The 19,107-nt window shown below is 46.7% G+C and overlaps 1 protein-coding gene across 2 annotated transcripts in view; it reads right to left on the reverse strand.

Moving 5' to 3' along the window:
* The window catches only part of Afap1l1 (actin filament associated protein 1 like 1), a 62,976-nt gene that overhangs the window by 34,311 nt on the left and 9,558 nt on the right, over positions 1 to 19,107 (reverse strand). The window contains exons 2-5 of one of the 2 annotated variants that reach the window (XM_071612254.1): positions 4,023 to 4,151; positions 2,583 to 2,666; positions 1,793 to 1,890; positions 641 to 719 (exon numbers count right to left, since the gene is read on the reverse strand). In XM_071612254.1, coding sequence (XP_071468355.1) covers positions 641 to 719; positions 1,793 to 1,890; positions 2,583 to 2,666; positions 4,023 to 4,151 — 390 coding nt within the window. Of the gene's footprint in view, positions 1 to 610; positions 720 to 1,792; positions 1,891 to 2,582; positions 2,667 to 4,022; positions 4,152 to 19,107 lie in introns of both variants that reach the window. The other variant, XM_027949359.2, reaches the window with a different exon arrangement.

Raw genomic sequence — 19,107 nt, forward strand, 5'->3', positions numbered from 1 at the left:
TGTATGAATCTCTGGTATGTGCACATTAGAGACCTATAAGACCATGTGTCCTACCTTTTTCTTTTTTCCAGTGCTGGGAATTGAATCCAGGCCTTGCACATGGCAGGCAAGCACTCTACCACTGAGCTACACTCCCCACATGCCCTATTTTACCTGTTGTTGGCTTGATAACCTAACCCATCATAAGATGTGATTCTACTGAAATACAATTTATTACCCCCCAGCCCATCCCCAGACAGGAGCAGTTGGATTAGCATCAGTTTCAGGGCTCAGAACAGGTTGGTTTATGTTACCTCCTTCCAATGCATGTATGTGAGCATATTTTTGTTTTAGGAGTAGAGGAATAGAGGTCCAGAGAGGAGAAGGGGGTGGTCCAAGGCCACACAGAACTGAGACTAACCCAAGTCCCTGGCCCCTGGTCTGCACCCATCAGTCCACCCAGATTGGCACTGCAGAGGCCAGAAGCTCAGAGCAGCCTCTCCTCAAGAATTGGTGACATGGCTGGGTAGGCACTAGGCCTGGCACTCCAGCTCCTGCAGGACATGGACACACTTGGAATTGGCTTCTCAGGAAGGAGAAGCCCATAACCCCGAAGGGGACCAGAACTTACTGTGGGAGCTGATGTACTCAGGGGACTTGCCTGGTCCCAGAGGAAGGGCCTCCTCATAGTAGTCCTCAGGGGGAGGCTTGTTGGGCAGTGGCGGAGGCAGGTCTGCTGCCTGTGTGGGGACAAGAAAGTGTGTGAGATCAGATGGCTGCAGAGTAGAGAAGAGGGGAGCAGGAGGGAGCGAGGCTGGTGGAGGAGGATGCGGTAGCTCTTAGGAGGTAGGTAGACCCTGAATGGGAAGCCATATTTTTAATATAGTCACAGAGAAGGCAGAACTTAAGAGTGTATTTGTCCTGTGTTTCTCACCCCAAATTTTGAAGCATTAAAGCTTCTCTATAATGGCTGAAAGTTTTGTGGACTGCCAAACCCTGGTAGCTATACTTTTGCTTGAGCACACGCAGAATTACAAAGAACTACCATGAGTTCCCCAAACTCTTCCACCACATCCACATCCACATAAGAGGAGCAGCAGGACACATGCGCATGAGGCCTGTTATTTAGTGAACAGCTTAGGCTTTGTGCCAGGGGATTCCCCAGCTTTACAGCTAAGTTCTGTCACTTAATAATTGTGGGACATCAGGCGTATCACTTGCCCTCTCTGAACCTCTGTTTCCTTATCTGTATAAAGGGGGATAGCAGTTGTATCAAGCTCACTAGTTGCTTTGAGCATGTGAAGGATACACTAAGTTGTCAACAACTGGTACCATCACCATTGATGGTGAGGATAATCCACTATGGAGTTGACAGACAATGCTTGTCTCTAACTCTGTGACCCCCACCAAGTCTGGGAACCCTAGATCTGGTCCAATCTTTCATCTTGTGGGTGAAAAACTCAGGCTCTGAGAAGGGAAATGATTTGCCTAAGGGCACACAGAGACTGTGTGCCTGCTCCACAGAATTTCCCATCATCTCTGTATGCAGTCTGAGGTTGGCATGGTGATGTGCTTCAGGCCTAAGGGGACAGACTAGCTCACCACATTCTCCCTGCTTAGCAGGACCACGGTGCGCATGCATGCGCTATTGAATGTATGAATGCTTATTTGTGCTATTTCTGCCCTTAACCACCACCTGGGAGAGAGAACAGGGTCTTGCACACAAAGAGGACCCAACCATCAGCGGGGGAAGAACTTCCCTCATCCTCTCTATAAGGGCACAGAGCTTAAAGGTGTGGGATCCATGACTCACATTTCTCAGAGATGGGCTCTTGGCTGGCTCAGGGCTGGTTCCTTTGCTGGGCTCCCCATCATCCTCTGGCATGTCCCGAAGGTCACTCAGGTCACAGTCTACAGAGGATCAGGGCATTGGTCAAGGGAAAACCAAAGAGGGCTGGATTTGGGGTCTGGAGGTTTCCGAATGAGGATTGGACTTCACCATTGCCTCCACCACCTAGGTGGCTTAATCAATTGCCCTGGGACTCCTCCATGGTAACCTGGTCACCCCACCCCCTGCCTCGTCTGTCAAGAGGACCAAATCACATTCTTTGTAATGGTGCTTTGGAGGTTTCTGACAATTGTGTTATAAAGGCTTGGTGTTCTCTCTAGGTCCACCAGCCCCCAGAGCTCCTGCATAGACTGTAGCTTTCTTCCTGTGGTGAGCACTCTTCTCTGTCCCCAGGATGGAGTTGGGCTGGCACACAGCCTCCCACACGCTGGCCAGCCTGCTCCCAGGCCAGGCTCTGACACAGCTCTCATTTTCTGCTTAGACACTGGACTGCTCAGCCAGGGTCCCAGGAGGACATGGCTGGCAGAGGCCGTGGAGGGAGAGAAACCCCTTCTGTACTGAACTCTTTGACTTATACTTTTCTTCCTACTGTTCCTCAAATCTCAGGAACATTCTTACAACTGTAAATTCCAATTACATTTTCAGAGCTGGCAGAGCCCAGAAAACCCAAAGTGACTCCATGATGCAATGTTAGAGCCAGGCCCAGCCATCTGGGAGAGATGGTGTCAAAACCAAGGTTGGAAGAAGCACTTACCAAATTCTTCAAAGAGGGACTCCACAAAGCTGGGCCCCGAGTGGAGGTCAGCAGTGTTCACGTATAGGTAGGAGACTTCCTTAGCTGGAAGGGAGGGGAGGACACTGGCAGTGAGGGGGGGAAGGGATGAGTCCAACCCGCCCTGTGTGGACTCCTGTTCCTCAGGAGCTCAGCACTCACTTTGCAAAGCACGCTCACATCCTGTCATTGTGCTGTTTTTCACACTTTGTTTTCATTTTTACTCTGTCACTGAGGATCTGTCTCTAAGTAAAAGGAGGCCCAGAAACCTAGTATTACGGGGCTATTCTGGGAATGGTCAGGGGACGGGGTCCAGTGAGCACAGTAGGAAAAATGCTGCCCTTTTCTTCCTCCCAAGAGTCCTGTGAGGGTGGCAGGGATTGTCAACTCAGTTTTTTGGGAAACAAGGTTTAGAGTCACTCAGTGGTAACTTCCCACAGCATCCTTCAGATTCCCTGAGCATGGAAGGACACGGGTATAGCCTGGAGTTCAGAGAGATGCATCGTGCCATCAACTGACCTGGAGTGTGGAGGAAAAGATGGAGCCAGTGGGCAGAGCGTGTTGCTGGGCAGATAGTAATGGGCAGAGATGTGGGCTTAGGTGGGCACAAGCAGGGATGCAGCTCATGAGGATAAGTGTGTGCAGGATTGTATGCCTGTGCAGGAGGGTGTGAGGTGCACATGCGTGTGTGTCGGGGGTCTGTCTGGTGTAGCTCAGAGCATTACCTTTGTGTATGTGCATGTGCTGTGTGCACGTGTGGTGTATGTAGTGTGTATTGTGGGTCATGTGCGGTGCATAGGAGTACATCATGTGTGAGAGTGCTGTGTGAGTCCTGTGAGAGTATTATGGGTCATGTGTGGCAGGTATGTGGGTGCAATGTGTTCTTTTTTTAAAAAAAAATTCAAAGTTTATTTCTTACATGACAATAGTGGAATACATTATAATCTTTATTATCCATTCACAGCATAATTTTTTGTAACTCTGCATATAAAATGTGTTCACACCAAATTATGCCATTATACATGAGCTCTCTTATTATTACTATTATTATTTTTTTGCATTACATTTTTAAAACAGCATACTACAGGAACTCAGCCACATCAATGTTTATAGCAGCACAATTCACAATAGCTAAACTGTGGAGCCAACCTAGATGTCCTTCAGTGGATGAATGCAATGTGTTCTTGTGTGTGAACGTGTGGAGGGCTGGGGATGGAGGAGGACAAAGAACACTGCCAGGACTGAGGTGGAAGAGCAGGCTCTAAGTGGACAAGAACATTAGACCAGAGCATGCTATTAGCAGAACCTGTGTGTTGTGAGTGGAACCTGTATGTGCACAGGCCCTGGGGAGTTACTGAAGGTCCTTGAGGAGGGTCAAGGGTGACACAGCTGTCTGTAGAGGAGTGGCTCATCCGGGCTGACCTGGGAGAGGCTGTAGGCTCTGCAGGATGGAGGCCACGGCCATCTTCTTCTCCAGGGTGCTGTCACTTAGGTACTCATGGTCCAGGAGGCTAAGCAGACCAGTGAGCTCCGGGAGCAGCTGCTCCAGCACTGGGGAGAAAAGCCAGGGCCAGTCAGAGTTCTGCATGCAGGATCTGGCCCTCCCCACCCGCTGAAGCCTGGGCTGGAGGGGACAGAGCGCAGGGCCTGGTACACAAGGGAGAGGCAGGGCCCTCACACAGCTGTCCCAGTGCTGGCCACCATGCTCCCTTGGGGGGCCCTGCTCATTAGCCCCATGGCATTCCTCCAGGCTTCCTCACACTGCCTCAGACCTCAGATGACCTTGGCCGGAGGACTGTACCTCCCTGGGCTCACCCCGGCCACTCTGAACCCAGGCAGCCCTGGGCAGAGGTGCCCGGGCCTCCCTTTGTCCCAGTCTGCTCTCTGTTTGCGGGTCTAGGGGGGCTCAGTGCAGGGCTCAGCTGGAGCCCCTGGCTATCCAGGATATAGGCAGGAAGGAGCCTTCCTGTCCCATCAGTTCATATGCTTCAATCTCTGGAACCTTCTGTTTCCGGCACTTTGGCCAGAGCCAAACTAAACATTAACCCTTCCTACTCCATGCCCAAAGCTATCATTGCCATTCTTCCCATGCTCAAACCAGCACTTCTCCAACCTGAGTGTGTTTAGGAACCACCTGGGGATCTTGCCAAAATGCAAATTCACATTCAGGAGGTCTGGAGTGGGACCCAGGTGTCTGCATTTCTGACAAGTTCCCAGGTCTGTGACCAAAGTGAGTTGCAAGATGCTAGAGCACAGAATCCTTTAAAGACTGGAACATACTAAGATCATGATGTCATTGATGTCTTCCTGTCCCAAATAGTAACTTGGGACTTGATTTGCGTTAAGGCCAAGGGTCAGTTTCATCACAGTAGTATTGTCCTGCTTTATGTCTTACCATACACTTGTGCGTTATGATAAAAGCTAACCTGTATTGAACAATGCTGAGACCTTTATGCTTATTGTACCTTTTAAATCTCATATCAAGCATTTTCTTGTCTCCATCATATGGAGGATAACACTGAGCCTCAGAAACGTCTCCATGATTGCACAGCTACTAACCCTGGCTGGACGACTTCCCTCACTCTAGTATCTTCACCACAGAACTAACTACATTGCCTTGTGGTATTTTGTGCAAGTTCTGCGATAGGTCTCAGGCTCACCCTTACTTTTTTAGATGATCCATCTAAAAAAGTAAGGGTGAGCCTGAGACCTATCTCAGAACTTGCACAAAGGTGAGTAACTAGCTTAAAGTCACAGAGGCAAGCTGAAGGACCAGGACTTGCACTCTGGCCATGATTCCCACGTGTTTCTCTCCACCCTGCATGCCCTGAGGAAGCAGAAGACTGATATGAACCTGTGGGGTCTGGGACATGTACAAGAGGCTGTCACATCCTGCCTAAGAAAACCAGACCTGGAGCCAGAGTGCCAAGTTCAAATTCAAATTGCATTATTCCTCAGCTCCGAGACCTTTGACAAGTTACTTCGCCTGCCAGTGACTCAGTTTTCTCCTCTGTGAAGGGAGGCTAACAACAGTACCTGCCTCATTTGGTGGCTGTGAGAATTTCTTCCACCAAGCTCGTCGTGCCTGGGCCTGCTCAGAGCAGAAGCTCACCACAGTCAGCTGCTCCCTGCCTCTGCAGACTTCACCTTGCTGACCTGTGCTGCGCAGGCCTCCGAGGGTCTGTCTCTCTCAGCAGGAGCTTAGCTCCAGAAGGTGTGTGCTGGACTATGATACTGCGTCTGCTCAGCACAGGTGCGCCAGGTGTGTTTGACAAGAGAAGGGATGTATAGATGTCCACTCTTTGGATTTTCTTTTAAATGGAAATTGTCTGTAGAGATGGTGGCATTACTGGGAAAATGTGACATTGTTGTCTCTCTGCAGCAGTCAAGCTTCTCCTCAAATTTGTGGAATAGAAGCTAAAGATGGGATTGGATGGGACAGCTCACTCATGAGTGCTCCCCACTGGTAGGCACTTCCTGCCTCACCCCCAGGCACAGATGTGAGCAGCTTTTGGGATACACATTTTCCAGGACATGATGCCTGGGCTGAGGAGACCTAAGGGATGTTCCTCAGTTTCAGAGGGGTGGAGCCCGGCTGATTCCCAGGCTGTGCAATTCCTAGAGCCACTGAGTGGTACTGCTCCAGGGTGCGCTGCTGAACCCACAGCTGGGTGAAAGGAGCCTGGAGACCTGCTGTCCCCAGAGTGACAGAGAAGCAAGGGTTCTGGATGGATTGGAGAGGCTAGGAGGGGCTCCTCTTTAAAGCAGGAATTCATTTAAAATAATTTCAACCAAACTTGAGTTGGCTGAGAAAGAAAACTTTTCAGATAGAATCATGAACTTCTCTGGCACCCTTAGGGACACACCAAACATCAGTTAATGTAATTTCAAAGCATTTACTGAATGCTAAATATGTGTCAGGGGGGCCACTTGGGGGTTAGGAAAAATAAACAAGATATTGTCCCAGTAGGCATCCTCTCTATTCAGTTTCTCTCTCTCTCTCTCTCTGCACGCACAATCACAATTAGTGACTCACAGGGGACGTCCCAGTAAATGCAGTAAGGCAGGCACCAAGGGCAGCGAGCTGTCCAAGGCCTGCGGCTGTGGTTCTCATTTACAAGTTCCCAATCTGCTCTGCTGTCATGTGCCCGAGTCTGAGTTCAGGGTTGCTGGCAATTCGGCTCTACGCCAAGCATTCTGAAACCCTCTGGTGTCAGGATTCCTTTTTACTTTTAGAAATTATGGAGTACCCCAAAGAACTTTTCTTTTCAGGGTATTTTATCTGTCAATATTGACTGCATTAACCCCGCTTGGCAGCATTTGGGGTTTCTTTAAATCTCTGTTCTTCTCCCTCCCTGTCTTCCTTTTCCTCTCGTTTCTTTCTTTCTGTCCATGATTGCACATCTACTAACTGACTGGCCGAATTCCTCATTCTAGTATCTTCACCACAGAAATATATTTCCGTGTGGTATTTGTGCAAGTTCTGAGGTAGGTCTCAGGCTCACCCTTACTTTTTTAGATGAAGAAAAAAGTAAGGGTGGTTCCAATATCTGCCAATATTGACTGCATTAACATTGAAACCTGAGACCTTCTAGAACCACAAGAACACACTCTTGGAGTGGACACATCTTCCCATGTCCCCTCTGGAAATCTCCACTGCACACACTCAGAGAATGAGTGAGGCAGGCGTGTGACATCTTAGTACTATATAAAAGCACTTTTGACCTTATGGACCCCTTGAAAGCATTTTGGGGATCCCTCAGATATCCCCTATCCCAACACCTACCTTGAGAACTGCTGTGCTCAGTGAATGAACCCAGATTGCTCAGCTTATTGAGTTTCTTTCTTTCCTTTTTTTGCGTTACTGGGAATTGAACCCAGGGGCACTTCACCACTGAGCTACATCTCCAGCCCTTTTAATTTTTTTTTAAAAAATATATTCTTTTAGTTGTAGATGAACACTATACCTTTTTAAAATTTATTTTTATGTGGTTCTGAGGATTGAACCCAATGCCTCATATTTGCTAGGCAGAGCTTTACCACTGAGCTACAACTCAAGTCTAGCCCTTGTGATTTTGAAACAGAGTCTTGCTAAGTTGCCCAGGCTGGCCTTGAAGTGGCAATCCTCCTGTCTCAGCCTCCTGACTAGCTGGGTTTACAGGCATGTGCCACCCTGCTTGGCAGCATTTTGGGTTTCTTTAAATCTCTTTTCTTCTCCCTCCCTGTCTTCCTTTTCCTCTCGTTTCTTTCCTTCTGTCTGAGGTTCCAACCCTTTCTTGCTGCTCCTAGCAAGTACCTGCATGTGGCGGTATTCCTGCTTCTAAGTGCTCTGCCTTACTGCTTCCAATACATACAGTAAACTTTGTTACTGTTGCTTCTAATAAGAACAATGCAGTTCCCCGTGAGTTCTCTGTATTTATCATATGAGCTTTAGTATCCAAGCTTCATAACAGCATTTTTTGTTTCCTTCCTGGTCTTTGATGGGATTCTTCACATGAGACCTTGACTTTTAAGTGCTTTTCATTTAACAGAGATGTGATCACTGGAGTCCAAACAGATTGGAAGAGAAGGAAGGGCCTGAGCCAGGGAGAAGCAGAGGAAGAGCGAAAGGCTGCCTAGTCCTGGTGTTGGTTTCAACAGCTATGATCTTAGCTCAGTGCAGCAGAGGCTGGCAGAGGTACTGCTGGGCTTCCTCTCCAAGTCCTCCCCCTGAGGGGTCAGGGTGTGACTTCACTGGGGCTCCCAACTCTTTGACTGGGGACCCCTTCACCTGTGGGTGGGCAGCCCTCACTGTAGGGTTGACATTCTCTCTCTCTCTCTCTCTTTTTGTACCCGGGATTGAACCCAGGGGTGCTTAATCACGGAGCCACATTCCCAGCTCTTTTTCATATTTTTTAGAGACAGGGTCTCGCTAAGTTGATGAGGCTGGGTTTGAATTCTCAATCCTCCTGCTTCAGCCTCCAAGTCCAGCCTGACATTCCTTCTCCATGGCCCTCTTTCTAATGAGCCTATTTGAATATCACAGCCCTGACTGTGAGGACCTCACAGAAGAAAAACAGGTTACTCAAAGAGAATACCAGACATAACTAGGGGATCTCACCTGATAGAACCTTCTGTATATCATGGATACCAGAAACCTTCAGCCAGCACCAGGCTTTTCTAGAACAGTGCAGAACTCACCCCAAGACAGCCTTCAAGTGCAGCAAATATAGAAACGCTTTCAATGGGAGCTTTGTTTTTTAGTATTGGAGAATCCAACCACAGGGATTTCATCCATCAGAGAATTTAATTTGAGAGAAGTCATATGGGTATAATGCAAATGACAAATAATTCTGGCCAGGGCTCACACGTACCACTAGGATAGCTGCCTCGAATTTCAGAAAGACTGAGTTTTCTAGGGGTTGTTGGTAACATCAGTTCCTGAACCTCCTATCCAGAGAGTGACCTGGTAGTCTTAGGATCTGGAATCTACATTTTAATAAGCACTCCACCCGGGTGATTCCATTGTAACCAGTTCAAATTTCAACCTTTGCAAAATACTCCACCAAACGTCCTACAGGGAGCATGTATGAAATTCAGGAATATGGTGAAAACCCATACTCCTTAAAAAAATCACTGGACTGACCCTCTTGAGATAACTGAGAGTCGAGGGAATAAGAGTCCCAAGAGAAGATGGTAAATGGCTGGAATATGGAGTATTACTTTGATTAGGCACAGTTGTATGACTTTGGGGACAGATTCATGATGAGTACTAGGATTTCCTTTTTTGGGTTCCAGGGATCGAACCCAGGGTCTCATGCATACAAGGCAAGTACTCTACCTTGAGGTTATATCCCTACCCTAGTATTGGGATTCTTATACTGCCATTTCTGAGCTGAAGAGAGCTCTGGTTTTGTCTTATGTAAAATGAGAATAGTGGGATCCCAGCCTCAAGGGCAGGGAGGCCGAAGGTCATGCCTCTAGGCCCTTAGCATAACACTACATCTGGTACAAATACGCACTAAATGACAGCCATATTGCTTATTGTTGTTGTCACTTGCTGCTTCCTGACACTTCCTAGAACCATGCAGATTCCAAAGTACTGATCAGATAGTATTTGGTGACAGATGTGTGTTTGTTGTAATAAGCTCAGTGAGGACAGAGCCTGAATCTTAATCAGCACTTGGTAGATGCCCAGTGAACACTAATTCAATAGATATAATATTTTGATGACCTAGTCTAATCTTCATTTATTTATTTATTGGTATCAGGGATGGAATTTAGGGGCACTTAACCACTGAGCCACATCCCCAGCCCTTTTTTTGTATTTTATTTAGGAACAGGGTCTCACTAAGTTGCTGAAGGTCTTGCTTTAGCTGAGGCTAGATTTGAACTTGACATCCTCCTGTCTCAGCCTCCTGAGCCGCTGAGATTATGGTGTGCAACACTGTGCTGGCTAATCCACTCATTTTAAAGATGTAAAAAGTGAGGACCAAAGAAAGAGGTTACCTGACTTGACTATGATCACATGACCACTTGAGAAAATAGTATCTAGTGCTAAATTCACACAAAACTTGATGCTTGAGTCATTGGAAGAGTGGCTAAGAACACAGGCCATGGACAATCAGGCTCCCCTCCTGGCTTGGTCATTTTTCAGCTGTGGGCCCCTGAGGAAATTTCTTAATTTTCCTAAGCTTCCAATTGATGTGCAGACAGTGGACATAATAACAGTAGCTGCTTCACAAGCTCATGGTGAAGATGAAATATGTGTTGTATAAGGAGCTCATCACACTGCACAGCTGCTCTTTTCATTCCTATGTGACCTCCAGCATGCAGTTTCAGGTGCACTGGTATGTATAGGTGGGGGATAGGCCAAGAGGACATCATGGATTGTACCAAATCTCCCCACCTGGATTGCCCATGGCTTTGAGCCCAAGACAGAGCTCAGAATGGTTGTAGCAGGAGGCAGTGGCTCCCCTTTCCTCAGGGTGCTGCCATTTCAAGGATCCTTCCATGCCAGGTGAGGGGGCAAAATTCGTTAGTTGGAGGGGCAGACATACAACCCAGAACTGTGCCCTTACCATCCCCAGTCAGGAAGACCTCATTCACCAGTTCCTAACCTGCCCTCTCCCATCTTTACTACTGGTCCAGGTCTTTTGTCCTGTCTGGGGGCAGAGAGGGGGCATCAGGACATGCTGGCCTTTATGTCTAAAGTTAATTTAGTACCATAAGCAAATTTCATTCTTCTTACTTGGTTTAGGTTAATATTGGAGTGGTATGGTGAATTCCAAGGATTAAAACAACAACAAGAAGGAAGAAATGAACTACTTATTGTTCATAAATTTTCAATATTTAAAGTGGGTCAGGCACAGAAACGCAAGATAGGGGATAGCCTCATTCTCTAGGCTGCAAAAACATTTTTCAAATATGATTATAACCTATTTAAAAATACATCTAAGATTAAACTAAGGAATGCTTATTGTTTTGGTGAGTACTCAACTAAAACTAAGATCAAATTTCTCTCTGCTCCTCCATCCTCCCAAGCACAATAAAATAAAAACAGGATGTTATGAAGCCCTAAGCAACTTAGCAAGACCTGTCTCAAAATAAAAAATAAAAAAAACCAGGCTGGGATGTGGCTTAGTGGGTTCAATCCTTAGTATAAAAAAAAAAAAAAAAAAAAAAAAAGATGTTATACAGCAGAAATTTAGCCCCAAGCTGAAAGTGCTGTCTCTGGCTCCCAGGATGCAGTGCAGCTGGAATGAAACCTTCAATCAAAAGACATTCATTGCAACCAGTAAGGGTGATCACACAGAAGCTCATAACTATTTAAAAATTTCAAAGGTTATGAGTCTAATTCCCATGACAAAAGACAAATTAAGAATTAAACTTCTGCCAACCTCAGGTTGGGCTCATACAGGCTGGGCACCAGAGCTGAGCACCTTGACACATGACCTCATGCCCATGTACCTTTCAGACTCTGGAACTGACAAAAATGCTTGGTGACAGTGTGGAAGTTACAACTTTGATAAATTCAAAGCAGCAGGGAGAAATGCCATTTCCCTTTCCCCCACCTCACTGTTTGAGAAGCATCTTTCTAGAGGAGACAGAGACAACTCCATCCTTCTTTGTTTTTAGTCAGAAGAAATGCAGCTGGCCCAATTTTAAAATGGAAAATAAGAAGAGTTTTTGGACTGTGGTTTTATGAAAGGCCTACAATTTTTCTTTGGGTTTATTCAGATTTCCTTTCTTATTTCTATGCAGCAAAATAACCCAATTTACATCTCATAAAGGCTCCTGTTTGGAGAGAGAGAAACAGTGTTACTTTGAAAAATTTTGATTATGATTTTAGAGATAATTTTCTACATACTGTATTTTAACAAGCTGGCACAATAATAGCGTCTGATCCTTTAGAACTGTGGTGTGTGTGTGTGTGTGTTCTCCAAAGACTCCATATTGCTGAACTTGAATCCCTCCCGTGGGAATGGCTGCTGAGGGATTCAGTGATTTATTTTGTCATTGATGAATTTTAATTCTAACACATAATTGGGGAATAATTATAAGTAACAGATATCAAGTAACCCCATCTACCTGAGTGTATATCCTGTTCCCTATTTTCTAGTCGTGGACACTGATAAATTGTCCCTGCTTCATGTACCTCACTGGTGACCTGTGAGTGTGTCTTCTCAGTGGGAATGGGCCCTGATATACATGAAAGTGCTTAGAATGGTGTCCGACACCTGTAGGCACTCAAGAAATGTTATTTATATTACTCTTCATTACTGTTCTGAGGCATACCCTACTTTAAGAGATTTACATGTGTTATTTATATCAATTAATTTGTACACCAAGGTGAGACAGCCCATTTTACAGGTGTGGGATCTGAGCACTGCAGAACAGGAGGGGCAGTTATGATGTCTCTTCCAGTTCCCCCCAACATGCTGCTTCTGTCAGTGCCCAACTCAGGGTTCATTCTGCAGAGGCAGCAGCTCCACAGTAAGGCAGGTAGCAGTGCCTATTCTACTCTTTGGCTCGGAAATCTCTCTTTCCCTGGCCCTTCTCTTGCAAGTTGCTGCAAGTCTACCCAGCTGGGAACACAGGGATGTCTCACTTCCTTCCTCTGAATTTACAAGATCTCTTCTGTGCATCCAAGGGAAGACCAGATAGCGGGCAGAACGTCGGAGGGGACTGCACTGGTTGGAACCCCACTGTTTATCACCCAAATACTTCCTGTTGTCCCAATGTGGATGGGGAAGATCATGGTGCACGCAGGATGGAAAAGAGTCAAAGCAAGCCCAGCTGCATACCCAGGGCCTGGTGCTCAGTGCTTCCCAGGAGTTAAATATAGCCCCTATGAGAGGGAGGGCAAGGGGTGGTGAGGTCACCTTGGAAGGCTTTTGTGTGTGTTAATGAGAGCTATTGCAGGAAACTGAATATCCTTTTATGCTGAAAAGAATTGTAGCAGTTTGACTCCCCAGGATAGAAACAGAAACATCATAAGGAAGGGAGGTGGGAAGGACCAGTGGGAAGAACTTGGGTTCTAGCTCCTCCCCTTACTAGTGTGCAACTCTAAGTCAGTTCCTTAACCACTCTGACCACCATCTTCCTCTTCATAAGAAGAGGTTTAGAAAACCCCTGCATGAGGGGGAAATGAGGAATGGCTGGGGAAGGGTTTGCACACCCAGGGCTTATTATTAGGGGTGGCAGACTCGCACCGTTCTCTCACCTCATGTTACTTCAGATCAGGGAGGTTACAAATGAATGGGAAAGCAGGTCTTGGGGGTGTTTTTGGTGACTTTATCCCCAGGAGCCAGGCTAGGGCGACAGGCTTGGGAAGTTCTGCATCTTCAATGCTCTTCCTAGCAGCAGCTCTGTCCCCGTTCTTGTCATCCACCAGGAGGCTCTCCCTTGGGGCACCTCATTTCTAGCTCTGGGCCACCAGGGAAGCCCAGCCTCCTCTCCTTAAGTCATTTCCAGACCACACAGGAGGAGGTGGGGGCCAGCCACCGAGGAAATAACTTTTGGCTGTGGGACTGGGCTCTCCCAGAATTGTTCCTTTGTCTGCGGATTCCTCCCTGTTTAGCTCACAAAGGAAATGGTTCCAGGAGGAAGTGGAAAACCGTGACACACTGGCTCAGCTTTCCACGCTGCAAGATGGCAGCTGCTTCCTTTTGGGTGGCCTGCACCATCTCCTTCACCAAGCCTGGGGAACCAGAGCAGGCCCAGGGGTGGTCTGGGATACCTGTCAATAAAAGCAGGTAGGAATTGCAAGCTCCTAAGTGATCATCAGATGTTGTACTAAGCATTTTGCATGAATTACCTCATTTAATTCTCCTAATGACCCCACAAGATACCTTCTGTTTTTACCTGCTGTTTTTACACATAGACCAAGTGAAGTTCAAAGAGGCAGTCATTTGTGTAAAGGCACACAACAAGCAGATTGAGATTCAAAGCTAGCCTTAACTCCAGAGGTTCAGCTTCCAATTGCTTCAATATAATACCTTCTAGCCTTTTTAAATTGAATACTTCCTAAATGAAGATACTGTGCCTAGCATTTTCATTTATTTTTAAAAATAGCTGGGTGTGGTGGGACACACCTGTAATCCCAGAGACTTGGGAGGCTGAGGCAGGAGGATTACAAATGCAAGGCCAACTTCATCAACTTTAGTGAGACCCTAAGTAATACAAGGAGACCCTGTTTCAAAATAAAAAATAAAAATAAAAAGCGCTGGGGATGTGGCTCGGGGTTAAAAGCCCTCTGAGTTCAATTCAAAACTAAAAATTTCTTTTTTTTTTTTTTTAACTGAACCTCTGGGTTCAGTACAAAAACCAAACCAAACCAAAACAAAAAGCACCCCCTCTCCCCACCCCCCAAAAAACCTAACTAAATAAAAATAAGGTCTCAGGTGGACAAAATTAGACTTATCCCAATCTTTGCTTCATATGAAACACTCATCAGTGGCCCATGTGCCTCTCACTTTCATTTAGTTGCTGCAGAGCTCATCATGCCCCTCTGTCCCTCATATGTAGTTTTGCTGCAACTGCTGTGCTCCTGAAAACATGCATTTACAATTTTAGTTGTTAAATATACATTTAAAAATTTTAGTTGTGCTGGGTGCTGTGACACATGCCCATAATCCCAGCGGCTCTGGAGACTGAGGCAGGAGGATCATGAGTTCAAAGCCAGCCTCAGCAACAGGGAGGCACTAAGCAACTCAGTGACAGTGTGTCTCTAAATAAAATACAAAATAGGGCTGGGGGTGTGGCTCAGTGGTTGAGTGCCCCTGAGTTCAATCTCCGGTGCTAAAAAAAAAAAAAAAAATTAGTTTTAAATATACATTAAATTTTTGTTGTTGTTAAAATTTTGGTTGTGGTCTCCAAAACGAGGACAATGCTATAGGTAATGTTTTTTGACTTTTTCTTTTAATATGCTGCAAAGATCGATTCTTATTGCCATCTGTCCCTGTGTTCATTCCTCTGATTGTTGGATGTTACTCCATTGGGAGAAAATTCTCGGTGCCTAACACTCTGTGCCTATGCCCTCATTTATTCTTTGCAACAGCCATGTGTAGAAGGAACTCTTCCCTGTTACTGACAGAAAACTGAGGCCCAGAGAGGTTAACTCTGATGCTGTTTCTTTTTTTTGCAGTGCTGGGAATTGAACCCAGGGCCTTGTGCACACTAGGCAAATGCTCTGCCACTAAGCTCTATTCCCAAGCCCTTCAGAGAGGTTAACTGTGGCCTGGGTGGGAATATTTCTGGCCTCCACTGTGTGCCATGTTTTGGTGTAGTGGAGAAAACATGGGCACTGGAGCCAGAATCTAGGGGCCCCAGCCCTGGCCACATGCTAACTGACCATGCAGCACTGGGCAGGTTGCTTCACGTCTGGGACCCTCAGTTTCCTCAGCATCTGAGTGGGGGATTGAGACTGCCCGCTTACCTCTAGGCCTGTTGTGAGACCCAAGTCTGGCAGAGCTGGGTGATTTGAGAGCACCCTGCAGTTTTGTAAATCATCAACTGTGATTAATAGTAATTGCACCACTACTTGTCACCTCCAGCCTCCACTCCCAGCTGAACAACAGAAACTGTGGGACTCAGGGACAAGGCTGACCAGTACTCCACTCAGAAGGGTGCAAGATTAGGTGACAAGTCAGCTCACACAAGCCCTAGTGTGAAGGAACCAGAAGAGCTTATGCAGATGCCTGAGGGTGCGCTAATGGGAATCTAGCTGAGGTTGGTTCTTGCACTACAGTTGGGCTTGTGAGGTTCGAGAGAAAGGTCCTCTTCCATGGAATGGAAGAACGACCCTGGATGAATGTCTCCTCTGCTTCTCCACTAACAATTCTGTACAATAACCTCTATCTGTTTTTTCCTTTCTAGTTTTTCTCACCACCTCCCTTAAATGGGGTTTTGTTCTGTCGCTGGTCTTAAACTCCTGGGTTCAAGGGTCCTCCCACCTCAGCCTCCTAGTAGCTGAGACTACAGGTGCTTGCCCCAAAGCCTTGCTGATTAACTCTACTTGAAACTGGAGAGTTGAAACCTTTACGTGGCTCTGCTCTTCAACACCAAGGTGAGCTAATCTTAGTCTAAGGATTTGCGTCAGCTCCTAACTGGCCACTTCTGTCCAATCCCTACCCTACCCCCCTTTGCATTCTGATGTGAGCTCACTGCTTGCTGGCTTTATTTAACAATGGCCCCAAATTGCAGCACATCATAATCTCTTCCTGCTCACAGCTGGTCAACAGCTACCTGGGGCCCGGATGTCAGCTTTCCTTTGTGATACTGGTGACAAAGAGGCTCACAGGCTCCCACTTCCTTATTCCCACTCTCTCTGTCATTCCATCTCTTCCCAGAGTGGCCATGCAAGGAGCGAGAGTGAAATGCTGCAGAGATAACTTGGATTCCTCTCCAACTGATGAAGGAGCAATCACTCACAAACGTGTATTTCAAGCTTTCACTTTTTAAAAAGATTGAACACTTCTGAGAGCTTTCCCTGCCTGAATCCAGTCATCTCTCATTGGTAAATCAGAGATTGTTATCTCCATTTTTTTGTGTGGATTTAACTGAGACCCTGTGGGTTAAGTGCAGAGTGGAAGGAGCAGCGCCAGGATCCCCCCACCCCCCACTGCAACCGGAGACTGCAGCTGTGGCACTTGGTTCTGGGTCTGGCCTTATCTGCCTCTATTATTAGGTACCCATCATGGGCAGCCCAACCTCTAAGGACAGGGACACACCCAGTTAGGGACCTGGAGAATAGGCTCCACTCTTTGGAAGGATCTGGAGGTCTCACTTCCACCTGTCCTCGGTGCTCCAGGCCTGCTGCCCTGTTTTGCTGCCCTGTGCACTCTCTGGACTTTTCTTTAGTCCTCTCCCCATTTTTTTTTCCACCTAAAAGACCATCCCACAGTGTTCCTGAGGTTCTTGGCTAAAAAGTGACACTTGAGTCTTCTGGTTCTTTACATATTCTCTTTGATGGACACTCGCCAGATCTGATCCAAGTCACTGGCACTGTGACCAAGTCTTATTTTCTCTGTTATAGTGGAAGATTCGGGGTGCAGGGACCCTGAGCTTACCCCCTGAGACCCCTCAAAGCTGCACCTGGTTGCTGGCTGGAGGTGAGGAAAAGCCATCAGTCTCCCTGACTTCCTGGCACAGTCCCAGAAGATCACTTTTCTTTTTGGTTCAAGTGGAGCTAAAAAAAAAAAATCGCCCTTGGTTTGCTATCAGCAGGATCAGCTCTCAGCACACCCTTCAACAAGAATGGGCAGGAAGGGTAAATATTTATTCTACAAATGAATAAATCCGATTCCATCTTCAAAAGCAAGCTTTGGTATAAATTACCATAATTTCTCCATTCTAAGATGCCAACTGATTGGAAGATGTTTTTATCTATTGAACAACATCTTTTGCAAAACAAGAAAAAGCAGATAAATATGTCAATTGTAAGATATGTTCTGAGTTATTAGAAAAATGTGTCTTGTATCAATGAAATAAAAACATATATGGTTAATTTTGATTTTAATTTTCTTCTTTTGGCTGTGGTGTTCCTAGAAAAGAAGGTTCCCAACCCCTCACTCACTCAGGGTGATATATGGGCTGGTCATGTGTCCTGGCCAAGTTAGCCCCGAACTCCTGCTGGGTCAGCAAGGGCACTTCATGGCCATTGATGGCTGCCCCATGCCCTGTGAAGTCAACCCATAGGCTTTTCTCCTAGCCGAGATATGCTCTGCTGATAGACCACGTTAGGGGTTCTGTGGAACACTCACTGAGAGAGGGGTCTGTCAAGTGACCTGCTGCCCCTTGGGCCTTAGTTTCTCTCGTGATAAAATTAGGAGCACAGGGTTAGATGAGTGGTTTTCAAGTGCTCTTCTGCGGAAACCTATGGGATGTGCAGAGCTTCCCTAAGGACCCCCAGGAGGAGGAGGAGGGATGGGGTGGGTAGGCTCAGTGCTCACATTCCCACCTCACCTTTTGAGCAGTTCTATGTCTTCAGATTTTTTTCAAAGGATTTGAAGGCTAAAAGTAATTTGAAAAACACCATTAAATGGCATTCTGGAGTCCTTCCAACACTACTGTTGAACCCACTCTTGTGTGGTGAAGGCCAGGGCTTCATTTCTGTCTGGACACGCCCTCAGAACCCTCCCCCTCTGCTGTGCACTGCTGATCTCTCCACTATTTACACCAGGCGCTGGCAAACAAACAAACAAAATTTTTCCTAAAGATCCAGATAGTCATGTTTTAGGCTTTGCGGTCCACATATGGCCTCTGTTTCAACCACTCAACTCTGCTCTTATAGTGAAAAAATAGCCACAGACCATACAGAATGAATGCACGTGGCTGCATGCCAATAAAACTTTCTTTACAATAACAGGTGGTGGGTGGGTATTATGTATGATTTCTGCACTATGATACTTTGACCTGACAGGTGAAGAAATTGAATCCCATGTAGGGGATTTGAGGAGTCAGGCTGGAACCCCTGTCTCCCAACATTGAGAGGGCTCCTCCACCCTTCCCTGCTCACCTAGCAATGACTCTTGCTCTAAATTGAATCACGGGCATCTGGGGACGATGCCTGGACAAGACACATGTTCCACTTTTCTCTCTCAGGAGATCAGTTTTCCTCTAGGTTCTTAGAGGTCTATAAAAAGCCCCTCAGCTTGCCTTCTGTGTGGCATGCTGTTGGTAAATTCCCCAGAGCTGGAATGACTGCAATGTGGTGCCACATTCTGCCCCTGCCACAGCCTGACAGCTGTGCCAAGAAGAATCACGCCTGGCCAGCTCTGTACCTCTGCCGCCCACTCTGGGCGTGACTGGGATTCCCCAGATGGAATTTGAGGTGGAGGACAAGCCCTGCCTGGGCCTTCTGGGTCAGTTTCTTCATCGATCCCAGGAGCATGAGAGGTTCTTGAGTTCTAAACTCCAGAACTCTTGAGGGCTACAGTGGGGAAGGCAAGTCATTAAACTTCACATGGGCTACTTGGCTGGACCCTTCCACTGATGGAGGGTGTTTCCTGGAATGGTTACGATT

Source organism: Marmota flaviventris, chromosome 5, assembly GCF_047511675.1.
Source record: "Marmota flaviventris isolate mMarFla1 chromosome 5, mMarFla1.hap1, whole genome shotgun sequence".
NCBI lineage: Eukaryota > Metazoa > Chordata > Mammalia > Rodentia > Sciuridae > Marmota > Marmota flaviventris.